At 37.3% G+C, this 19,306-nt stretch overlaps 3 protein-coding genes across 4 annotated transcripts; 2 read left to right on the forward strand and 1 right to left on the reverse strand.

The window, feature by feature from the left end:
- Nucleotides 1–285: 285 nt before the first annotated feature.
- On the forward strand, nt 286–6,982 carry LOC114535106 (probable ATP-dependent RNA helicase DDX10). Its single transcript, XM_028556488.1, has 22 exons — nt 286–495; nt 992–1,052; nt 1,251–1,381; nt 1,532–1,612; nt 1,749–1,947; nt 2,212–2,326; nt 2,404–2,437; nt 2,661–2,723; nt 2,819–2,923; nt 3,055–3,217; nt 3,339–3,423; nt 4,113–4,176; nt 4,288–4,325; nt 4,401–4,488; nt 4,576–4,664; nt 4,759–4,801; nt 5,167–5,334; nt 5,547–5,588; nt 5,669–5,776; nt 5,850–6,068; nt 6,299–6,387; nt 6,603–6,982. Exons 1-22 carry the CDS (start codon nt 352–354, stop codon nt 6,706–6,708), a joined length of 2,235 nt encoding a protein of 744 aa, XP_028412289.1. The 5' UTR covers nt 286–351; the 3' UTR covers nt 6,709–6,982.
- Nucleotides 6,983–7,174: 192 nt separating this feature from the next.
- On the reverse strand, nt 7,175–17,705 carry LOC114535097 (trifunctional enzyme subunit alpha, mitochondrial-like). Of its 2 annotated transcripts, none has more exons than XM_028556480.1 (34): nt 17,498–17,705; nt 17,043–17,087; nt 16,851–16,918; nt 16,566–16,607; nt 16,354–16,445; nt 16,141–16,171; nt 15,788–15,835; nt 15,504–15,683; nt 15,223–15,325; nt 14,994–15,063; nt 14,766–14,824; nt 14,562–14,632; nt 14,429–14,479; nt 12,815–12,871; nt 12,562–12,624; nt 12,426–12,472; nt 12,275–12,323; nt 12,064–12,149; nt 11,820–11,855; nt 11,642–11,693; nt 11,394–11,477; nt 11,056–11,112; nt 10,774–10,803; nt 10,602–10,689; nt 10,277–10,329; nt 10,117–10,185; nt 9,863–9,943; nt 9,636–9,694; nt 9,464–9,519; nt 9,180–9,235; nt 8,963–9,018; nt 8,395–8,485; nt 7,843–7,897; nt 7,175–7,510 (listed from the first exon to the last, which is right to left on the reverse strand). In XM_028556480.1, exons 1-34 carry the CDS (start codon nt 17,571–17,573, stop codon nt 7,359–7,361), a joined length of 2,313 nt encoding a protein of 770 aa, XP_028412281.1. In that variant the 5' UTR covers nt 17,574–17,705; the 3' UTR covers nt 7,175–7,358. The 2 variants fall into 2 exon arrangements, with proteins under 2 accessions (XP_028412281.1, XP_028412280.1); XM_028556479.1 differs by having other exon boundaries at nt 16,851–16,921.
- Nucleotides 17,706–17,812: 107 nt separating this feature from the next.
- On the forward strand, nt 17,813–19,272 carry LOC114535054 (N-acetylneuraminate lyase-like). Its single transcript, XM_028556437.1, has 2 exons — nt 17,813–18,497; nt 18,799–19,272. Exons 1-2 carry the CDS (start codon nt 17,828–17,830, stop codon nt 19,092–19,094), a joined length of 966 nt encoding a protein of 321 aa, XP_028412238.1. The 5' UTR covers nt 17,813–17,827; the 3' UTR covers nt 19,095–19,272.
- The last annotated feature ends 34 nt before the right edge of the window (nt 19,273–19,306 follow it).

The raw sequence follows: 19,306 nt of genomic DNA on the forward strand, positions 1-19,306 counted from the left end.
TTTATGTTATCTTTTACTTTCTCTTTTTCTCATGGTACCTGCTTTTCAGGGTTTTTTAAAACTTTATCGGTCAATAAATTTTCTTGCGTCTTTTTAAACCAGGAGAGGAAAAGAGTTTGCCTCATTATGTCTAGTTTTGCAGGTTAAAAACAATTTTAAAATTATTTAAAAATACCGCTTCGCATATGTTAAATTTTAAATCTGGTTTCCCATTTCTCGAATGGTGATTGGTTGTTTCATCGACCAATCAGTTTTTGGGGTTTTCTTTTCCAAACATGGCGGCCACGTTTTCGTGATTTTTTACAATTTGAACAAAATTTTAGAGGTTTTCATTGTTTTCCTCTTTTCAAAATGGACAAGGGAAAGAAGAATAAGAAAGCTGAGAGCATCAGGAAGCCTAAAATGAAGTCAAAATGGGCGAAACGCGAAGCTAGGCTGAGAAAAGTTAAGGATGAAGAGATTGAAATGAGTGCTCTTGATCAGGATATTTTAGCTGTGAGTTGGAAGATGTTTTTATGTATCGAATATCGTAGAATCGGCGTCTTTTGAGCGCTTATTTAGCAGCGAATGCTTTGCCTTGTTATGAAAGGTCTGAATTAGCCTATATTTAGTACATTTTAAATTTCTTAGACGATTTCAATTCGTAATTTGAGTAAACAACTCCTGACGACAACTGAAATAACACGATCTAGACTGACAGTGGTTCTAGGATTTTAGCAGAGAATTCTGAAATGATCGCTGACATGACTGACAACGATTCCTAGACACCACATATTGAATAAATCAATTCTAATTGAGTTAGATTGACAGCATTTGGTTGATCAGCTCTGTCAAATGATCAAAAGGTTAATGGCCGGTGTAATCCTAACAAGCTTTAACTAGACCTATTCATTGCCTGCATACATACACATAATGAAGTTCTGAATAATCACTACCAGGCATGCATTGTTATCATTGTTTAATTTTCCATAATTCTTTGTTTCTACCAAAGCTTGATGCTTCAACCATCACCAAGTTCTCAGATATTCCACTCTCAAGTCGGACGCAAAGAGGTGGGACATATCAATAGAGTTAAATGCTTGATCCTATTGAACAGACTAAATTGTTCAATGTACTGCACTTCCATTCATCAAACAGATGAGCAAGTGAAAGTAGTACAAAATATCAAGCTTTTTTTATTTTAAGCACTAGAAAGTTGTGCATACATAAATCCTACAGAGATTCAGAAGAAAAGCTATTCTTTATTTTAGCACTAGAAAGTTGTGCATACATAAATCCTACAGAAATTCAGAAGAAAAGTATACCAATTGCATTGAAGGGTTTGGATGTCCTTGGAGCTGCCAAGACTGGTTCTGGAAAGACATTAGCTTTTCTTATTCCTGTGAGTAAAGTAATGGCATAGAAATGTCCTTATTAAAGAGATGTCTGTGCCATATTATAGGGGTATCTGTATTTCATTAGAGAGATGTCTGTATAAGAGGTGTATATGTATGTACATCCATATTATTTATGTAATCTTTTAAAACACAAGTTGCTAGAGTGCTTATGGAAATTGAAGTGGTCAGCCATTGATGGTCTTGGAGCATTGGTTATATCTCCAACAAGAGAACTGGTATGTCTACTCTAAATCCGAGCTGAATTTAAATGAAGTGGTCCTGCAAATTCTACCAACAGAACCAAGTGAAGTTTTGCCTGCATAGGAAACAAATATTGTATTACTGTAGGACATAACATTTATTTTGACACAGGCGTATCAGACATTTGAAGTGTTGTGTAAAATTGGCAAACATCACGACATATCAGCTGGTTTGATAATTGGCGGTAAAGAAGTCAGTTTTGAACAACAGAGAATTCACAAAACAAATATCATAGTGTGTACGCCTGGACGTCTCTTGCAACATATGGATGAAACACCCAATTTCGATTGTGGCAATTTAAAAATGTTGGGTAGGTAATGGTTAGAAAACTCACCTCTTTTACAGTCAAATGGCATAGCAAGGAATCTTCTCCAAAGAAACTTATCATATCCTTCACATTGCTTGTCCATTTGTTGGACACAACAGCTTGTCAGAACTTTCTACAACCTTGATCTCTTTGCCTTTTAAATTCTAAACATGCCCACTATTAATCCAGGTGCTGTACTTCTCTCTAAAACCTGTTTTAACTTTAAAAAATGGCCTCAAAGGCAACTAGAGTTTCATCTGTTTGCAGTGCTTGATGAAGCAGACAGAATATTAGACATGGGCTTTAGTGAAACAGTAAATGCTATCATTGAAAATCTTCCTGAGGAAAGGCAAACACTTCTTTACTCCGCTACACAAACCAGGTAACGAAAGAGAGAATTGATATTGCATTACGCATTTTTGACAAATTTTGATGAAATATTGTGTATTTTTCCTTTAGCTCTGTGAGTGATTTGGCTAGACTAAGCCTTCACGTAAGTTTTCCATTAATAGCTGTGTACACTTTTTTACATCTACGAAAAACCGTTTAGAACTGATCCATTATAAACAAAGTTAGTTTAGTTTAGGTTTCCTCCTGTAGCAACATTGGATCAATAAGAGATGATCCTTACTCTAGGAAGAACAGTTCAGAACTGATAGGGCTATTCAGTATAAAGACATAGATATATTAATGGCATAGATATATTAATACTTTAGGACCCAGAGTATGTATCTGTGTACAAAGATTCCGAAGCTACCACGCCTCAGGAATTAAAACAAGTGAGCTGAATAACTTTCATTCTTTCTGCTTATTCTTTCTGCCAACCTAATCATTTATATGTACACTTCGCTAAGAGTTCTGCGATCCATTATAGAGTTACGTTGTTTGTGAACTTGAAGACAAGATCAATTTCTTATATTCCTTTATCAAAAATCACCTGAAAAGCAAGATCTTGGTGTTTCTATCCAGCTGCAAGCAGGTGAGTTGCGATCATTACTAGGTCAAAATGAAACAAAGTGTTTGTTTACGTCAAGAGCTCCACACCTTGATTCATCTTCATGAAACAACAATTTACTAATTCATCTTAAATACTTTACAATATTTTCTCAGGTTAAATTCACATACGAGGTATATCGTCGTCTCAGGCCAGGCGTCCAACTAATGGCACTCTATGGAAAACAGAATCAGATAAAACGTGTCGCGATTTACAATGATTTCTGTCGGAAAACGTCGGCAGTTTTGTTGGCTACGGATATAGCTGCTCGCGGCTTGGGTGAGCGAAATTCATATAAAATTTGAACGAAAGCGCTATGAAATTTGAGTTTAGAGTTTTGTGCACGAATTGTCAAACGATTGACGGGATGATTTTCATTTCAAAATGTATTTTCGAACAGATTTTCCAGCGGTTCATTGGGTGATTCAACTTGATTGTCCCGAGGATGCAAATACCTACATTCACCGGGCTGGAAGAACAGCAAGGTTAACCTCATGATGTTTGAAATAATGTTCACAATCTTTAGTAACCAATTAAACCAGAGTTCCTCATATCTCTGACCAGCTCTCCTTCATCTCTTCTTATTACGTGTCCATATCATCTCAACCTTGCTTCCCTCGTCTTCTCTGCAATGTCTACCACCTCACATCTTCTTCTGATCTCTTCATTTCATAATATCTCTGACCAGTTCTCCTTCATCTCTTCTTATTACGTGTCCATATCATCTCAACCTTGCTTCCCTCATCTTCTCTGCAATGTCTACCACCTCACATCTTCTTCTGATCTCTTCATTCCATAATATCTCTGACCAGCTCTCCTTCATCTCTTCTTATTACGTGTCCGTTTCATCTCAACCTTGCTTCCCTCGTCTTCTCTGCAATGTCTACCACCTCACATCTTCTTCTGATCTCTTCATTCCATAATATCTCTGACCAGCTCTCCTTCATCTCTTCTTATTACGTGTCCGTTTCATCTCAACCTTGCTTCCCTCGTCTTCTCTGCAATGTCTACCATCTCCTTTCTTCTTCTGATCTCTTCATTTCATAATATCTCTGACCAGCTCTCCTTCATCTCTTATTACGTGTTCATATCATCTCAACCGTGCTTCCCTCATCTTCTCTGCGAAATCTACCACCTCACATCATCTGATCTCTTCTTCTAAACCCTTCATCAGGTACCAAAGAGATGGTCATTCTTTATTAATATTGCTACCTTCTGAAGAAAAGGAAATGCTGAAAGTAAGTCCTTCAAAACAGGACTTTTACTATAGTTAAATTTACTTCGAAAAAATTCTCAACTTCTTTTCAAAGATATACCAGAACAAAATCTAAATAAATCATTGATTTCAGGAACTAGAAAAGAAAAAAGTCCCTATAACTGAGATCAAGTAAGTTCACCATTTAGGTTGTAATGAATGAAAAAGAGATGACTTTTGACTAAAGCTATATGTATTTTACACCAGAGCAAATCCTAAGAAATTATCCAATATTCAAAAGAAACTTGAAGGATTGTGCGTGCAAGATCAAGATATCAAGCAATGGGCTCAGAAGGTTTCGTATCGTGTCGTATAAAACAATTCCTAAAAGCCGAAGTAGCTTTGGCAGTTTATGAGATCAAATTTTCGATATTTTTTCCAGAGTGTGGTGTCATACGTGAGATCTGTTTACCTGCAGTCAAACAAGAAAATATTCAATGTCGATGCAATGCCGGTCGAAAAATATGCCGCGTATGTGATTAATTTATCATCTGTTCAGTTGTACCCGGCTATAAACTGCTCATTGAGCGGAAGTAACTTCATCAAAACATTCGTCTTCTTTTAGCTCTCTCGGGCTGTTAACAGCCCCAAGAATACGGTTCTTACAGGTAATACAAGAACCTATACTTCATATGAAAAAATAATAGGTACATCACTCTTTTGTCGAGTTTCTCGAGAGGCTAAGAGTTCTCTCCTTGGGTCAAACAATGTTGTATAAACGAAAAATTGCAAAAGTAAATGCACCTATTTTCTAAAAATTCTGTTCACGTACTAAATTTAAAATACTTTTTTACACTGCCGGTCAATTTGGCTACGAAACATAGGGTTAGTTTTTCAGGAAGAATATACCCAACTGCATATTTCATCTCGAGTTTAGTTTTAACGAACCAGTGACTTGCGTCCTTTCCACACAACATTGATTCTGTGGTTGTATTAATGTTTATAATTTGTCATATTGTGCACGTCTCCACAGAAAGCCAGAAAGAAACATGGCAAAATTTCTAAACAAATGGAGCCCAAGAAGACGACGAAAGAATTATCCGATCTTTTATCAGATGATCACCAGGAGAACGATTTCAATCATGAAGATTTCTTAGTTCTACGGAAGAAAAACGTCGAGATATCTTCTGATGAGGAAGAGGTATTTGTATACTCCTCACTATAAAAGACCTTTCAAATTTAGTTTAGATTTTCTCAGAGAATAGCTTGAAGCTGGTTCAGTCAAATTAGTTCAGCTTTCCTTTCAAACATGAAACAATTGGATATCAAACTCAATCCCTGGATCATATGAGATCTATATCCAGTGTAGGTGAGGTTCTTTTCATTCGATTTGAAATTCTGTCTTTCGTATAGGATAAATCTATTCAAGAGGAAAATATCGAAAACACAGCTGAGGTAAGTACTCTGAAAGAGTTTAACTTGGTTACAAGATGAACAAGAGATTCACTCGATATATTGTTTGCATTTTCTTCAAGAACCTCAGTAAAAAGAACAGAAACAAAACAAGAATAACTTCGGCAAAGAAAGTTTTGAGAAAGAACATCAAAATGAACAGCAAAGTGATATTTGATGACGACGGCGAGGTACGTTTTGTCACCTTCACTGAACACGAAATATTTTCGCCAGATATGACAGCTGGTTTCATTGATTTAACAGCCAATGCCAGAGGACACGCAGAATGATCGTGAAGCAGACGTATCGAGAACGGAAGATTCCGGAGGAAGCCCGCAGGAAGCAGGTGGAATTGATTTGAAGAACTCTTCGAAAAACCTCGTCAAACAAGATAAACTGGATAAACAGGAATTCCGAGACAGGATTAAACAGAAACATCGCGAGAAACGAATGAAGAACAAAGTAAAGAGGAAACGTTTCGAGGTACCTTACAAAGTGATGTTATCTGTTAAGACATTATATAGACTTTTGAACGAACAAGTTATGATAATACTAGACAACTGTCAAAAATGCATTTCACTGACAAAATTCACGAGAGTCAGAGAGCTGTTAGAGTACAATTGTCCTGCATGCGCTCTCTCCTAGAAATATGGTTAAGACCATGAGTGAGCTACACTTCCCATCTCAACGTTATTCCCGCCTTTTTCCATCAGAACGACGACGAGGTGGTTGTTACATTAAAGAGCACTGAAGAGGATGACCGCAGTACAGAAATGGATGGTGACAGTGACAACAGCTACAGGTATTTTTCCCTTATAAAATAAAACGAAAGGAAGAGCTGAGATGTCACATGCATTTTTTGTTTTCCAGCTTCGTCAATTGCTCCTTTTTGCCTTGTTTTTCTTGCCTTTTCTATTGGTTTTCCATTCTCCGAACTTTTGTTTATATTTATTGTATATATTTCGAAGTTAAATCTAAAAAGACGACTAGTTCTTTTCTTTCTTTTTTCAACAATAGCGCTCCACCAAAGCGATCAAAACAGGAAACAGAAGAAACAGTGGACGATAACGAAGGAACATTACGAGACGATGAGGAACTAGCTCTTAAATTATTAACTGACTAATGTAGAATAATATGCAGAGAATATGCAGATAATAAACCATGTTAAGACCTAAACTATCGACAAAAATTACGAAATTATAACGTAGCGTACAAGTTCATGTCATTTCAAACCTTTTTATACGCCAGGATTTTTAAGCGAACACTCGCGTTGTGAAAATTAATTCGCTATCGAAAATGGTGATCATTTAAGCGACATTTGAACCGTTCTGCTGTAAGGAATATACGCTGTTTGTATACGATCTATGAAACAATACATTATATACGAGGAAAAGAGCTTTACGAAAATGACTTGTTTTCGTTTGTTGTTTACTGTCTTCGAATCTTCGGTCGCCATCATGGATTCTGATGTCAGTTATATTTCTGCTTAAAAATAGCAGTGTATTTGACGTGTACGGAGCCGAAAATTAGAGTCACTTGTGGAATATGACTTTGTGAATCTGTGATATCACATTCAAAATGGCCGCCAAAAAGTTTCTTAGAATTTATTGTGCAGAAATGCGCTTCCAAAATGTGGTCCAAATTTTTTACATGCGATCTTCCTGCAAGATTTCGTCGATGTTCGCAAAACCTGCGGTTCTCGTGTAAACAACAGCAAGAAAATCGTTTTCTTGTCCTTCAAAAATAAAAATCTACTAAAAGTAATTTAGTTTCTTATCTTTTGTGGAATTTCTTGGATGAATCTTTGGCGTAGTCGAGGAGCAGTTGGCACGGTTCGAATTGAGCCGACCCAACTTCGGACTGCAATTGTCGCATCTTGTTCACGAGATTCTCGGCGCCATATGTATCCACGAATCGGAATGGCCCTAGGGGAGATTTTGAAGTATTGAAAATAGTATCAAATATGTAGCACACTACGGGTTATTGCTACAAACCAGTGAACTCTGTGTGAACTGGAGCGATAACTAGGTCGCCATCTTTGAAACCGAATAGGTTACCAGTGCCAGTCCATTTCTCTTTTTTTGTCTTCACGGTTTACGCTCGCGCCCACAGAAAGGGTAGAGAGGGACTGGCACTGGTGATTAAATCGGCTTGAAAGATCGCGGCCAAACAGGAGCTTTGATATCAGGTCACTGAACACAATGAGAAGCGCTATCCAGTCATACTGTATATATATCAGTTTTGAGCATGCGCATACCTCCGAGGAATGGCGGGAATCCTAAGCCGAAAACAGCACCAATATCACCGTCGACCTGAAATTGACAAAAAAATAATCTATGAACTAACATAATAAGTTAAAACTATTTGCCGCCTTCAAATTCACAAAACAAACCCCAGGTAGCCCAGAAGTATGTGTGTCCAGTTTCATATTTTCAGTCAGAGACGTACAATCAAGTACTAGTTACTTCGCCTGCGTATGCGCAGCGGAGTCTTAAAATGCCATGGTTTTTTTTCCTTTTAGTAGTAGAAGTTTTGGGCGACAGAAGTTGGCATTTCTACAGGTAACCCAAAACAACTTCATTTTTGACCGAGAAGCCCTGGGTTACACGGTCCACGGATGAATTATGTACATCAGTTGGCATGCAAGCGGAGTGAACGCCTTGAGTAGGCGTCTTGTTTCATACAGTTTCATACAACGAAGTCTGACTGCCTGAGCGTGCGTCACTGACTGTGATATACGAAACTGGACAAACATACGTCAAACGTACTTCAAACATACTGGTTTTTGAGCGGTAAACTTATGACGTACCGGACTATTTAGAATGCCTTCTTGTAACGTCAACAACGCTTCGTTGGTAAACCGGGCAGCCAAACGCATTTGGACATCTTCGGGAGTGTGACTGAAATAGCAAATAAATCGTTGATATCAGCGTCGTTAATACAAGCATTAATACGATTGCATCAGGTTTGTCAGATTCGCTGAATAAACTAGCCAAATAACTCCATCATTATCCTCAAGAAAATAAGGAAGACAAAAGGCCGAAAAAATGAAATGAAAAGATTCACAATGGTTTGGGATTCATTCTATCTGGAAGTCCTGTTGTGTGTAATATTAATAATACATATCACAAACACTGTAAAACTATGTTTTCTTAACAAACCATCTTCGCATATCATCAAATGTATGTTTCAAACTAAGACCAAGGCCGTAGGAAAGCTCAAGGTCCAATTGGAGAAACACGTTTATTTTCCATATCACTTCGGTAAAACTGACCATTGTGAAAAATCAGTTCCACTCGTGGATATGATATGGACTGAAAACTAGACACAAATCTTGGAAACTATACGGCACACATTTTATTTTCTTTCTCACTAACCTGCCTCGTTTTGGTACAGAGTATTTCTTAACAATATCCATAGCCCCGCTGTTGATCTAAAAAATTCAACCAATTTGTTACCGTCACAACAAACGCCTGGACCAGCATTGCACCAGCTTTCAACACATTGAACCAGCTTTATATTATCCCTCATGGTCCCTGTCACTCGCATTGTTCCCCGTGCAATCCACACTTATCCAAAACAAAGATTCCTTACTGTTTTCTTTCCTTTGCCATCGGGGTAGATATAAAATCCTTTCCCAGATTTTCGACCTAAAAAATGGGAAAACAAACATCAGCTGATACAAACACTAAATCCTTGAAATCAGCCTGAATAATTTAAACACAAGCGGTCTAGGTTAAGCAATCGTATATGAATTCGTTTGAACTGGTTTGAAATCATTACCAGGCCTGGTTTTCCGAACACAACCATATCCGGGCAAGACCACATATAAAACCCGGGTGTAAACAGAATAGATTTGCAGCGAATCAGTTTCTTACCAAGGAAGCCTTCATCTACCATGGTCTTGAGGACTCCGACATCGCCTCCTCCAAACCTGAACAATTAAAAACGACCATATTTCTCTGATACAAATAATCATTTGGAAGAAAACTGTGCATTTTAAACAAATCATAATAATCAAATGCTTTCTAAAAACTCTATTCTCCTCACCTTTCGCCAAACGCATTTCCCAGATCTTCGGCAACATGTGTGGCCACATCTATGCCAACCTAGCGAGCGGTTCAAGTTATTCACAATCAGTTCAATCAGTTATTATAAAACCTTGTCATATCTTAAATTTTTGCGCAGCAACTGAACTCTATATTTCATAGTTAGCTAAATTGAACCGCTGGACGGAAAACGCAGAACTGCAGGCTCGATCAAACCACAAGAATTACCTCATCTGCAAGCGTGGCTGAGCCAACAGGGAATCCAAAACTTTTCGTCAACTTATCAAGTTCCGCGGGCGTTATTCCCTCCTGTGAGAACGAGAATATTTCATAAGAACTTTTCCCATGCAAATTTAATTTCATTTTGATGATTTCATTTGGACCAGAGTGGTTTGAAAGCAAATCTGCGGCTTACTTGTATGGTGGTAAAATGCAGATTCGTCAATCATTGTTGCGAACATGATAGTCATTATATAGTGTACCTGTAACAATGCTATCACTTCGGCCATAGTTGGTGCTAAAATTCTTGTCGTATAAAATCCCGGACCATCCTACAAGCAAAACATTTGACTGTTGAAAGATTTGAAGATGGTAACAAACGACGTTAGGAGTATAGATGTAATGTGTTAAAAGGTTTCATACCTTGACAACTATGACTGTCTTTCCTTGTTTTAAACCAACGTCTACTGCAATTGCTAAATGTGAACATTTAAAATAGCAATCATATTTTCATATTTGATAGCTCTATCAGTTCTAAACTGTTCTTCCTAGACGTCCAGTAAGGATCATCTCTTATTGATCCAGTGTTACTACAGGAGGAAGCCTAAACTAAACTAACTTTATTTATACTGGATAGCTCTATCAGTTCTAAACTGTTCCTCCTAGAGATCCATTAAGGATCATCTCTTATTGATTAAACACTTTCCCACAATAAACCAAAATGAAACACAGTTATGGGTCCTATTACCTGCCGTCTCTTGGGAAGTCTTGTCTGTCGTGATAATTTCTAACAAAGGCATTTTATCCACTGGTGAGAAGTAATGCATTCCAACAACCTGCAATGAGAAACATTGACTCAACGTGCAGCGTAAAAAACTAGAAGTTTGCAGTGGGACAACTCAGTAGAACAATCAACTAACCTTGTCCGGTCGTTTGCTGGCCTCGGCGATCTGAAACGGAAGTGTTTAAGTCAACGAGAAATAATCTGATTTTAGAAACAGGTGGTACTTTCTTTTATTGATAAATTTATGGTTATTGCTGGTTTGAAAAAAATTGCGATTACAAATCAGAATACAACATGTTTATATGTAGTTATAGACAGAAGCGTCGGCTTGGAAGGAAGAGACTAACTCATCGTTCTTTAAAGTATTGTAGCACAGAGTTTGAATACTTCATGGTTGGTATTACATGAAGTACAGTACCTTGTGTATCGGCAAAGCTGACGTATTGGAAGCGAAGACGCACGTCTCTGGGATGACCTTGAAAAGAGATGAAAAGAAATTAGAATCGTCTGGGAATATATGCACTTAATTTCAAAAACGAAGCCATAATTAATGAACTTCCAGAGACCCACTTTAAAAGAATCAATTCATCAGCAAGCAGATTCCAAGAAGATTTTTTCTGAATCACGATGTATTTTAATATAGCAGGGGTTTTGCATCGCTATATCCAGTGTAATATCAGATCAGTGGCACTGTTTGTCGCGCACATGTTCCAGTTCAAAATATTGCAATGAAACGCTTGTCAAACAAGCACTCACCTCTTCAATCTCTTTGATAACTTTATGTTTAATATTGAGATCTTCAAACACAGCCTCGATAACAATGTCGGTTTTATCAAAACCCTGAAGAGATAGAAATCTATTGTGTCCACAATTTTCAATATTTATCACTTTTCTTCGTCAAAACATTTGTAATATTCTTTCAGCAATTGACACCCGAAACGTGATGTTCACGAGGAGTCCAAAAAACACGAATTAACGAAATAAGTCTGTATTTTATAGTGTACCTTATAGTCCAGTTGTGCTTGTAGATCAGATAACATTCGGTCCCTTTCAGCACTGAAAAATTTAAGTGTTTGAATGTTTAAAAAACTTTTCCAGGTCTTGAATTTTTTCCCCAATTTAAAAAAGGTTCATTACGAATTTCTTGGCACTCGCAAACGCTTTAGTCGCCCAGTACAATACCTTGTCATAGCTTTTCTTTTAACTTTTGTATTTAGTCTGTACAAAAGTATATAAAAAATAAAGGTTGAAAGTGAAACACTGAATATAAAACATTGCAAAGCAGTAGGTGCTAGACTAGTCAGACTAGTATTAGTAGCAACAGTCAACACTCAGTCAGACTAGCAGTACTGCAATGACCAACTGACATTGAGGAAGGTGGAAAGAGAAACACTTATAATAAATACATCGTATCAAAACAACTGACCCTTTGTAAATTTGGTCTTGTCCCCTTATTAAACCTTGTTCAAAATTATCTTTCAATATGACGTTGTATCCTTTCTGTAAGCTGACCTAAAGAAAAAACCCCAGATGTTGTTCATCCCTTAGCTTGCTAAATTTGAACAAACGGCTTCACACAAGATTACGTCATACAGAGAAGCTGTTAGTCTAATAATTTGTAGCCATACAGTACATACATGACCAATGCCGGCTCCCATAAGACCAGCTCCAAGAACAGCCACGGTCCTGAGGCGAAGAAAAACATTTTGTAATGTGACGATTTGTTGCAAATTTAGCGAACTGTATCTTTGCAAAAAAAAATTACTCTCGTATTTTACAGAAACCTACTTGGTATCCTGTTTTGGCTTGCCAAATCTGTTCTTTTTGCACTCCGTCTAAGAAAATATATAAAATAAAATACAGCATGAATCTTGCTGCAGTATTGAACCAACACATGCATGGCTGCATGGTATACAGTATATACCTGTCCGAAAAATAACGACATCAAGGCTTTGGCCTCGTTAGAACCGCCGAGTTCACCAAAACCCTGGGAAAGATAAAATTAAAACCAATCTTGAGGTAAGAATTCGTATAGAATGTCCCTAGGTAGGCCAGAAGTATGTGTATCCAGTTTCATATACTGCAGTCAGTGACGCTAACGCTTGCGAGCGTGCATTATCAGGTAAACTAATATACCAGCATATATACAGATCAGTGGGTGAAATCCCAGTACATACTTGAGCTTCAGCAAGATATCCCTCAGCGCCACCTTTTTCCACTCCAACTTTAGCGACCTAAATACCAACAGTCATTATTTTACACGAGAATCCTCGGAAAAAATCGGATCGTGCAATTTGCAAACGTCGTGAATCGGAAAGGCGAAACGGGTGGCCGGGGGAATGTCGGGCAAAAACTCGAATTCTGTCATGTTTTCGATAAAAAGCAATATTAAATATTAACAATATTTGTTTCATACTAAGACTAAGAGTATGGTTTTGAACTCAAAGTCCACTCTAAGAAACAAATTGCTCTACCACTATATTGGACATAACTCGTCATGGTATTTCGACCAGTATGTATTGATAACCAAATGAATGGTGCATCATATATAGTGACCAAGTGTTGCTTAGGAAAATTCACTCCTGTTTAACGCTGTTTAACCTTTTTGTTTGCTCCCAGTCTCTGTTTTCACAACCTAGTAGTTAGGTTCAGGGACCGCGGAGCAGGGTGGCTCGCTGGGCTTTAGCCCCACCAATAATTTTTCTGTAATTAGTCTTTAATTTTGAATATTTTTTAGTTAGCTCAAATTTACAAGCTAAAATTTACAAGCAATACAAGCGCCAAACATGCTGGAAACCGGCTTTACATTGGACAAGCATTTGACCATTAAAACAGCGTGGTTATCCATGTCAAAATATTTGACATCATAACCAAAGCATGGTTATATTGTTTAATGTTTGTATATGAGCGCCAAACATGCTAGAAACTTTACATAGGACAAGCATTTGACCAATAAAACAGCATGGTTATCCATTTCAAAATATTTAACATCATAACCAAAGCATGGTTATATATTTCAATGTTTGTATATGAGCGCCAAACATGCTGGAAACTTTACATAGGACAAGCATTTGACCATTAAAACAGCGTGTTTATCCATGTCAAAATATTTGACATCATAACCAAAGCATGGTTATATTGTTTAATGTTTGTATATGAGCGCCAAACATGCTAGAAACTTTACATAGGAGAAGCATTTGACCAATAAAACAGCGTGGTTATCCATTTCAAATTATTTAACATCATAACCAAAGCATGGTTATATTGTTTAATGTTTGTATATGAGCGCCAAACATGCTGGAAACTTTACATATAGGAAAAGCATTTGACCATTAAAACAGCGTGGTTATCCATGTCAAAATATTTGACATCATAACCAAAGCATGGTTATATCGTTTATTGTTTGTATATGAGCGCCAAACATGCTGGAAACTTTACATAGGACAAGCATTTGACCATTAAAACAGCGTAACAGATAACCATCCATGTCAAAATATTTGACATCATAACCAAAGCAAGGTTATATTGTTTAATGTTTGTTATCAGCAGCAAACATGCTGGAAACTTTACATAGTATGTATTATTTTCCAATAATCCTTTGAGAGGCATTTGGGGCGATTTCAGAGGCCTATGTATATTTCAAAATTTTCCCGGACTCTCCTAGCAGGCGCGCGGTGCCGAGCCCCAGCAATACGAAAAACGCTCCGCGGTCCCTGAGGTTAGCATCATCTGCATCGTGAGAAACGCTATTTGACTCAAAGAGGCGAAAGAGCCTAAATACTAAAACTTACATCAAGTATCTTCAGTGGAGCTGGATATAGCCCCAGTGACTTTTTCATGACCTAAAAAATATTTAGTTTATTAACCACACATTCCACTATTAAGATAGATCCAATATTTCGTCTCTGCTAATGCAATGCTTACTGTTTCCCTCGCTTTCTTAAAAACATAATTCCTCCCAAATCCTGTTTCTGTTGTAACTTTATACATCAGACCTACGAAAAAAGTCATTGGCGATAATTTTTTAAACCAGCCACAATTTAAACAAAATGTATATTAACATACTTGAAAGTTGAAATTTCTTGTTATCTTTTTCAAAAGCATGGACAATTCAAGTGTATAATATACCTGACATGGACGTCCAACTTTTTGATCTATCAACCTTGAGTTTTTTACTTGCTAAATCTCTGTGATAATAAATGAACCAAATTGTGAATTTTATAACACGTTTGCAATCAAGCTGTGTAATTTAACTAATTTTAGTAAGCTTCGTCTATTTGATTTTGCTTAATTTGATCTGCTTGCCTGGATAAAAGCATTAGCTAGTCTAACATACAAATTCACCACCTCACTTACTTTGCCACTTGAATAGAAACATCTTCAAGATATCTTAGAGTATTTGGTGCTGGTTCAGCAAGACCTGGACCTGAGGGAGTGAAAAAAAAAGTGATTATTAATAAAACAATACTGAATGAGACAAGGACACATGAGTTATTTTGAAAGCATGAAAGCATACAGATCAGGTATCTGTTTAAATGAGATCAAAGTGTATATATACTCCTTTTGAAAAGAAAAACCATGTTACCTAATGGATTAACAAGCATATCAACAAGCCCCATTCGTTTGGCTTTGTCAGCACGAATGTTCTTTCCCGTTAACATCATGTCTAAGGAGTCGGGCAAACCAACCTGGATTGGACCAAAATAAATTATATATTATGTACAATCTCAATCTAGAGGCCTTTTTAAGGATCATCTTTTATTGATCAAGTGTTACTACACAAGGGAACTAACTTTATTTTTACTAGAGAGGACTGTCAATAATAATATATCAAAATGTTCTTTGCATGACAGTAAAAAAACTGACCAGTTTTGGTAATCTCTGAGTTCCTCCAGCACCAGGCAATATGCCTAACATGACTTCAGGTGAACCGAGAATGGTTTTGGGATCCTTTACGGCAACTCTGTAGTGACAACCAAGTGCAACCTCGAGACCACCGCCGAGACAAGAGCCCATGATGGCCGCTACAATAGGTTTTGGACAGTCCTAACAAAGACAGATATATAACTTATTAATGGAGAAAAAAATGGGCCATAATTTGGAGCACTTTCGACGACACCATATTCTGATTAGTCTTGTTGTGATCTCACCTCTAGTTTTTGAATCATTGCTTGACCAAGAGAAGATACTTCTGCAAGCTGTTAAAAAGAAAGCGTGTAATCAACATTGTGTAGGTTTCATATTCATATCCATGCCATGAATATGTTTTCAGCCCAGCAGAAGTTTAAATGAACCTAATTCCAACCAAAGTCAAGGCTTCAAATTTCTGTATGGGAGGGACAAGGGGAAATTGAATCATGAAGAAAGCAAGTTGGAATTTATTTCTGACAGGTAAGTAGAGGTAACTATATATATTCTGGCCACTTTGTCTTTTAAATATGCTGTATTTATTGACTTTAACTGTTCATCTAAAACTACTATTGAAATTTATAACTTTGGTTACCTTTTCAGCTGTGCCAGCGGCATTCAGCATACTGAAAAATAGATGCAAAATAGTACAGTCTGTCAGTTAAATAAAAAACATTTTTAACCAAATGTTATGTACTGAAGTCATGAAATTCACATAAGAGTTTATGAACTTATTATTTCTTGAATATAAATGCTCACAACTAATTCCTATTGCCTCAAACAGCCAAGTAAATGACATAAAACATACTTTACATCAGCACCAGCGATGAAACAGCCTGGTTTTGATGAGATTAGCACAGCACTTCTGATGCTTGGGTCTTCAAAGACACGGTTAAATATCTAACGATAGAATAATGGACATTGGTCAAAGCCTATGTATAGCATACTGTACAGATCAAACTATCACTTTTTCCACCCTTTCAAACGTAGCATGCTGGTAGCAAACAGTCTTGCAGTTACCTGTTCAAATTCTGACATCAGACTTTCTGAAAGTACATTAACCTATATGAATATAACATGACATGTGAAAAACATGAATTAACACAAGTTATATATTATGGCATTGACGTTTGATATCTATGCTTTTTCAGGATGTATGATTCTGATTGCAATTAAAAGCTAGCTGATGTGTGACACAGCCAACTTGAGTGGATTAACCAGAAATTACATGGTCCTGCAAATCGCAATCAAATATTGTTCATGGAATTTACAACATCAACTAAATTTTCATGGATTGATTCTAACCTTGGAGTCCGGCTGATCAATTCTCACTATAGCTACTCCATCCTTCACTTCAACGTTGACATTCTTTCCTGCTAAAGTAAAACAATGCACTTGGCATTTTACAATGGATACAAATTACAACATGGCCCCCAAATAACACCCCTTCTCTGGAATATCGAGGATTAAAAACATTTTCATTAAATTAAGAAATACCTTGAGTTGTACTCATTAATTTTGCTAGATTCTTCACCTCCAAACCTATAAGTTAATTATTAAAGAATACAGATATCATTAAGGAATCAATTAATTTAAATCAATAGAAATAATAAATAATAGACTGTCTATTATTTCTATGATTTAAATGAATCATAGTTTTATAAGCACAAGACAAGCACTGAGCTTTGAAAGATAACTTTAGTTCATCACAGATATAACGTAGTTCTATAACTTTCCACTTCACTTTGAAAGACTGAAGGTCTGTGATATTATATACCAATTGGCAATGATGCAGAATTTAAAACCAATAAATACTCAATTTCACCACTTAATGCACAAAATAGCTCCGCAATTTACGGATCTTACCTATTACACACCCATATAAAGTGGTTTATGCAACGATTGACAGAAAAAAACGTTATAAAATGAATGTAAAACAGCCTTGTTCCTACCTCTGGAGATCGATAAACGTGACAAAGAAACATGGCGTAGTCGTCGAAAACTACTCTGAAATACCCGAGAAAGCATTGCTAGACACGGCCGAAGTACCGTTGAGGCCCGATTTGTTGTAAAATTGGTGAGATTTGTTTTAAAACTTGCAAAAACTGGCCAAACTTTAGCACAGCCACGTTGAAATATCGAGTTGGTTAGCTCAATTTGTTGGACCAAAGTTCATGATGCGAGGGGAATGGAACTAGACGCAAAATATTTCCGGAGAATTTCGGCGATCGTGAAAAAATTGCATAATATGCTAATGAGACAGTAGGCTGTTGTGGAAGAGAATGCTACGAAGCTGCAGACTAGCTGTAAAAAAAGCCTCCCAAATTCGCGTTTACTCGAAGATGAATTTTCAACTAGGCCTTGCAGCTGCTCCTGTTACACCGCTCGACAAAAATGGGGAATTAAATCTCTCCTTGATCGGCAGATATGTTGATTTTTTGCTGGAACAAGGCGTTCCAAGCGTCTATGTAAACGGGTGTACTGGGGAAGGACCAAGTTTTAACGTCCAGGAACGCAAATTAATCGCGGAAAAGTGGGTCGAGGAAGGCAGAAATAAGCTGGATAAAATCATAATCCAAGTTGGTGGCACAAACATGAAGGATTCCCAGGAGCTGGCTAGACATGCCTCAAGTATTGGTGCCTCTGCAATAGCTTCACTTCCGCACTTATTTTTCAAGTCAGACATGGCTTCGCTGGTCGATTATTGTGCTGAGCTCACCAGTGTTGTACCTGATATGCCGTTTATGTACTACCACATACCAGGCTACACTGGAGTTAATATTAATATCGAGAAGTTTTTAGAAGCTGCACAGCACAGATTGCCCAGCCTGATTGGACTCAAATACAGTCACAATGATTTATTTGACGCGACACGAAGCACGCTAGTTGCAGGGGGCAAGTACCTGGTCTCTTTGGGTGCAGATGATCTCTTTCTGTCTGGTTTAGTATTAGGTAGGGGTATATTTATTATGGCTGGGCAAGTTGGTATGTGGGTCAATAGATGGTAGTTGAGAGACTGGGGTGGTGTGGTGGGTTGGCATGGGGGTTATATAGGTATGTGGGTGGGTAGTATATTGGGGGAGGGTGAAAAGGTAAGAAATGTGGTGGATAAGGGACAAAATAGCTGGATTAGTAGGAGGGTGAGTCAATTGGTAGGTGGGTGAATCCATGGGTAGGTGGGTGGATAGAAAAGTATAAGGTTGGGGGAAAGTAATATGTGTATAGAAAATAAACAAGATCATATTTTCACCAGGTATTAATTCAGCAACTGGAAGTACATACAACTACTGTGGTAAATTAAATGTTGCAATTATGGAGGCGTACAAGAACCAGGACATGGCCGAAGCAATGAAACTGCAACACAAGGCACTTGAATATCTCTGGATCTTCAACAAGCATGGAGGGAACATCGCAGTTACCAGAGCATTCTTGATTTTGCTTGGATTGGATGTTGGGCCACCGAGATTGCCAAACAAGCCATTGAGTGACACGGATCTGCAATCACTGAAGAATGACTTGCAAAATGCTGGATTTTTTGACAGCAAATAAATTTTGAGTCCAATTACTTATGATGCTTAAAACTTCCTAATCAACAGTGTTTCAACTTGGAACAAACAACATAAATAATGTCCTAATTTCATTGTAACCCCTCTCCCATGAATTCTTGCATTGATCCTTAGTGTAACATAGCATGACACATGTAAAATTTAAATAAATATTCATTTAAAAAACACAGATAATTTACAAAGATTTTAAATAAA

The sequence above is a fragment of the Dendronephthya gigantea genome, unplaced genomic scaffold, assembly GCF_004324835.1.
Source record: "Dendronephthya gigantea isolate DGI-Jeju-01 unplaced genomic scaffold, DenGig_1.0 000110F, whole genome shotgun sequence".
NCBI lineage: Eukaryota > Metazoa > Cnidaria > Anthozoa > Malacalcyonacea > Nephtheidae > Dendronephthya > Dendronephthya gigantea.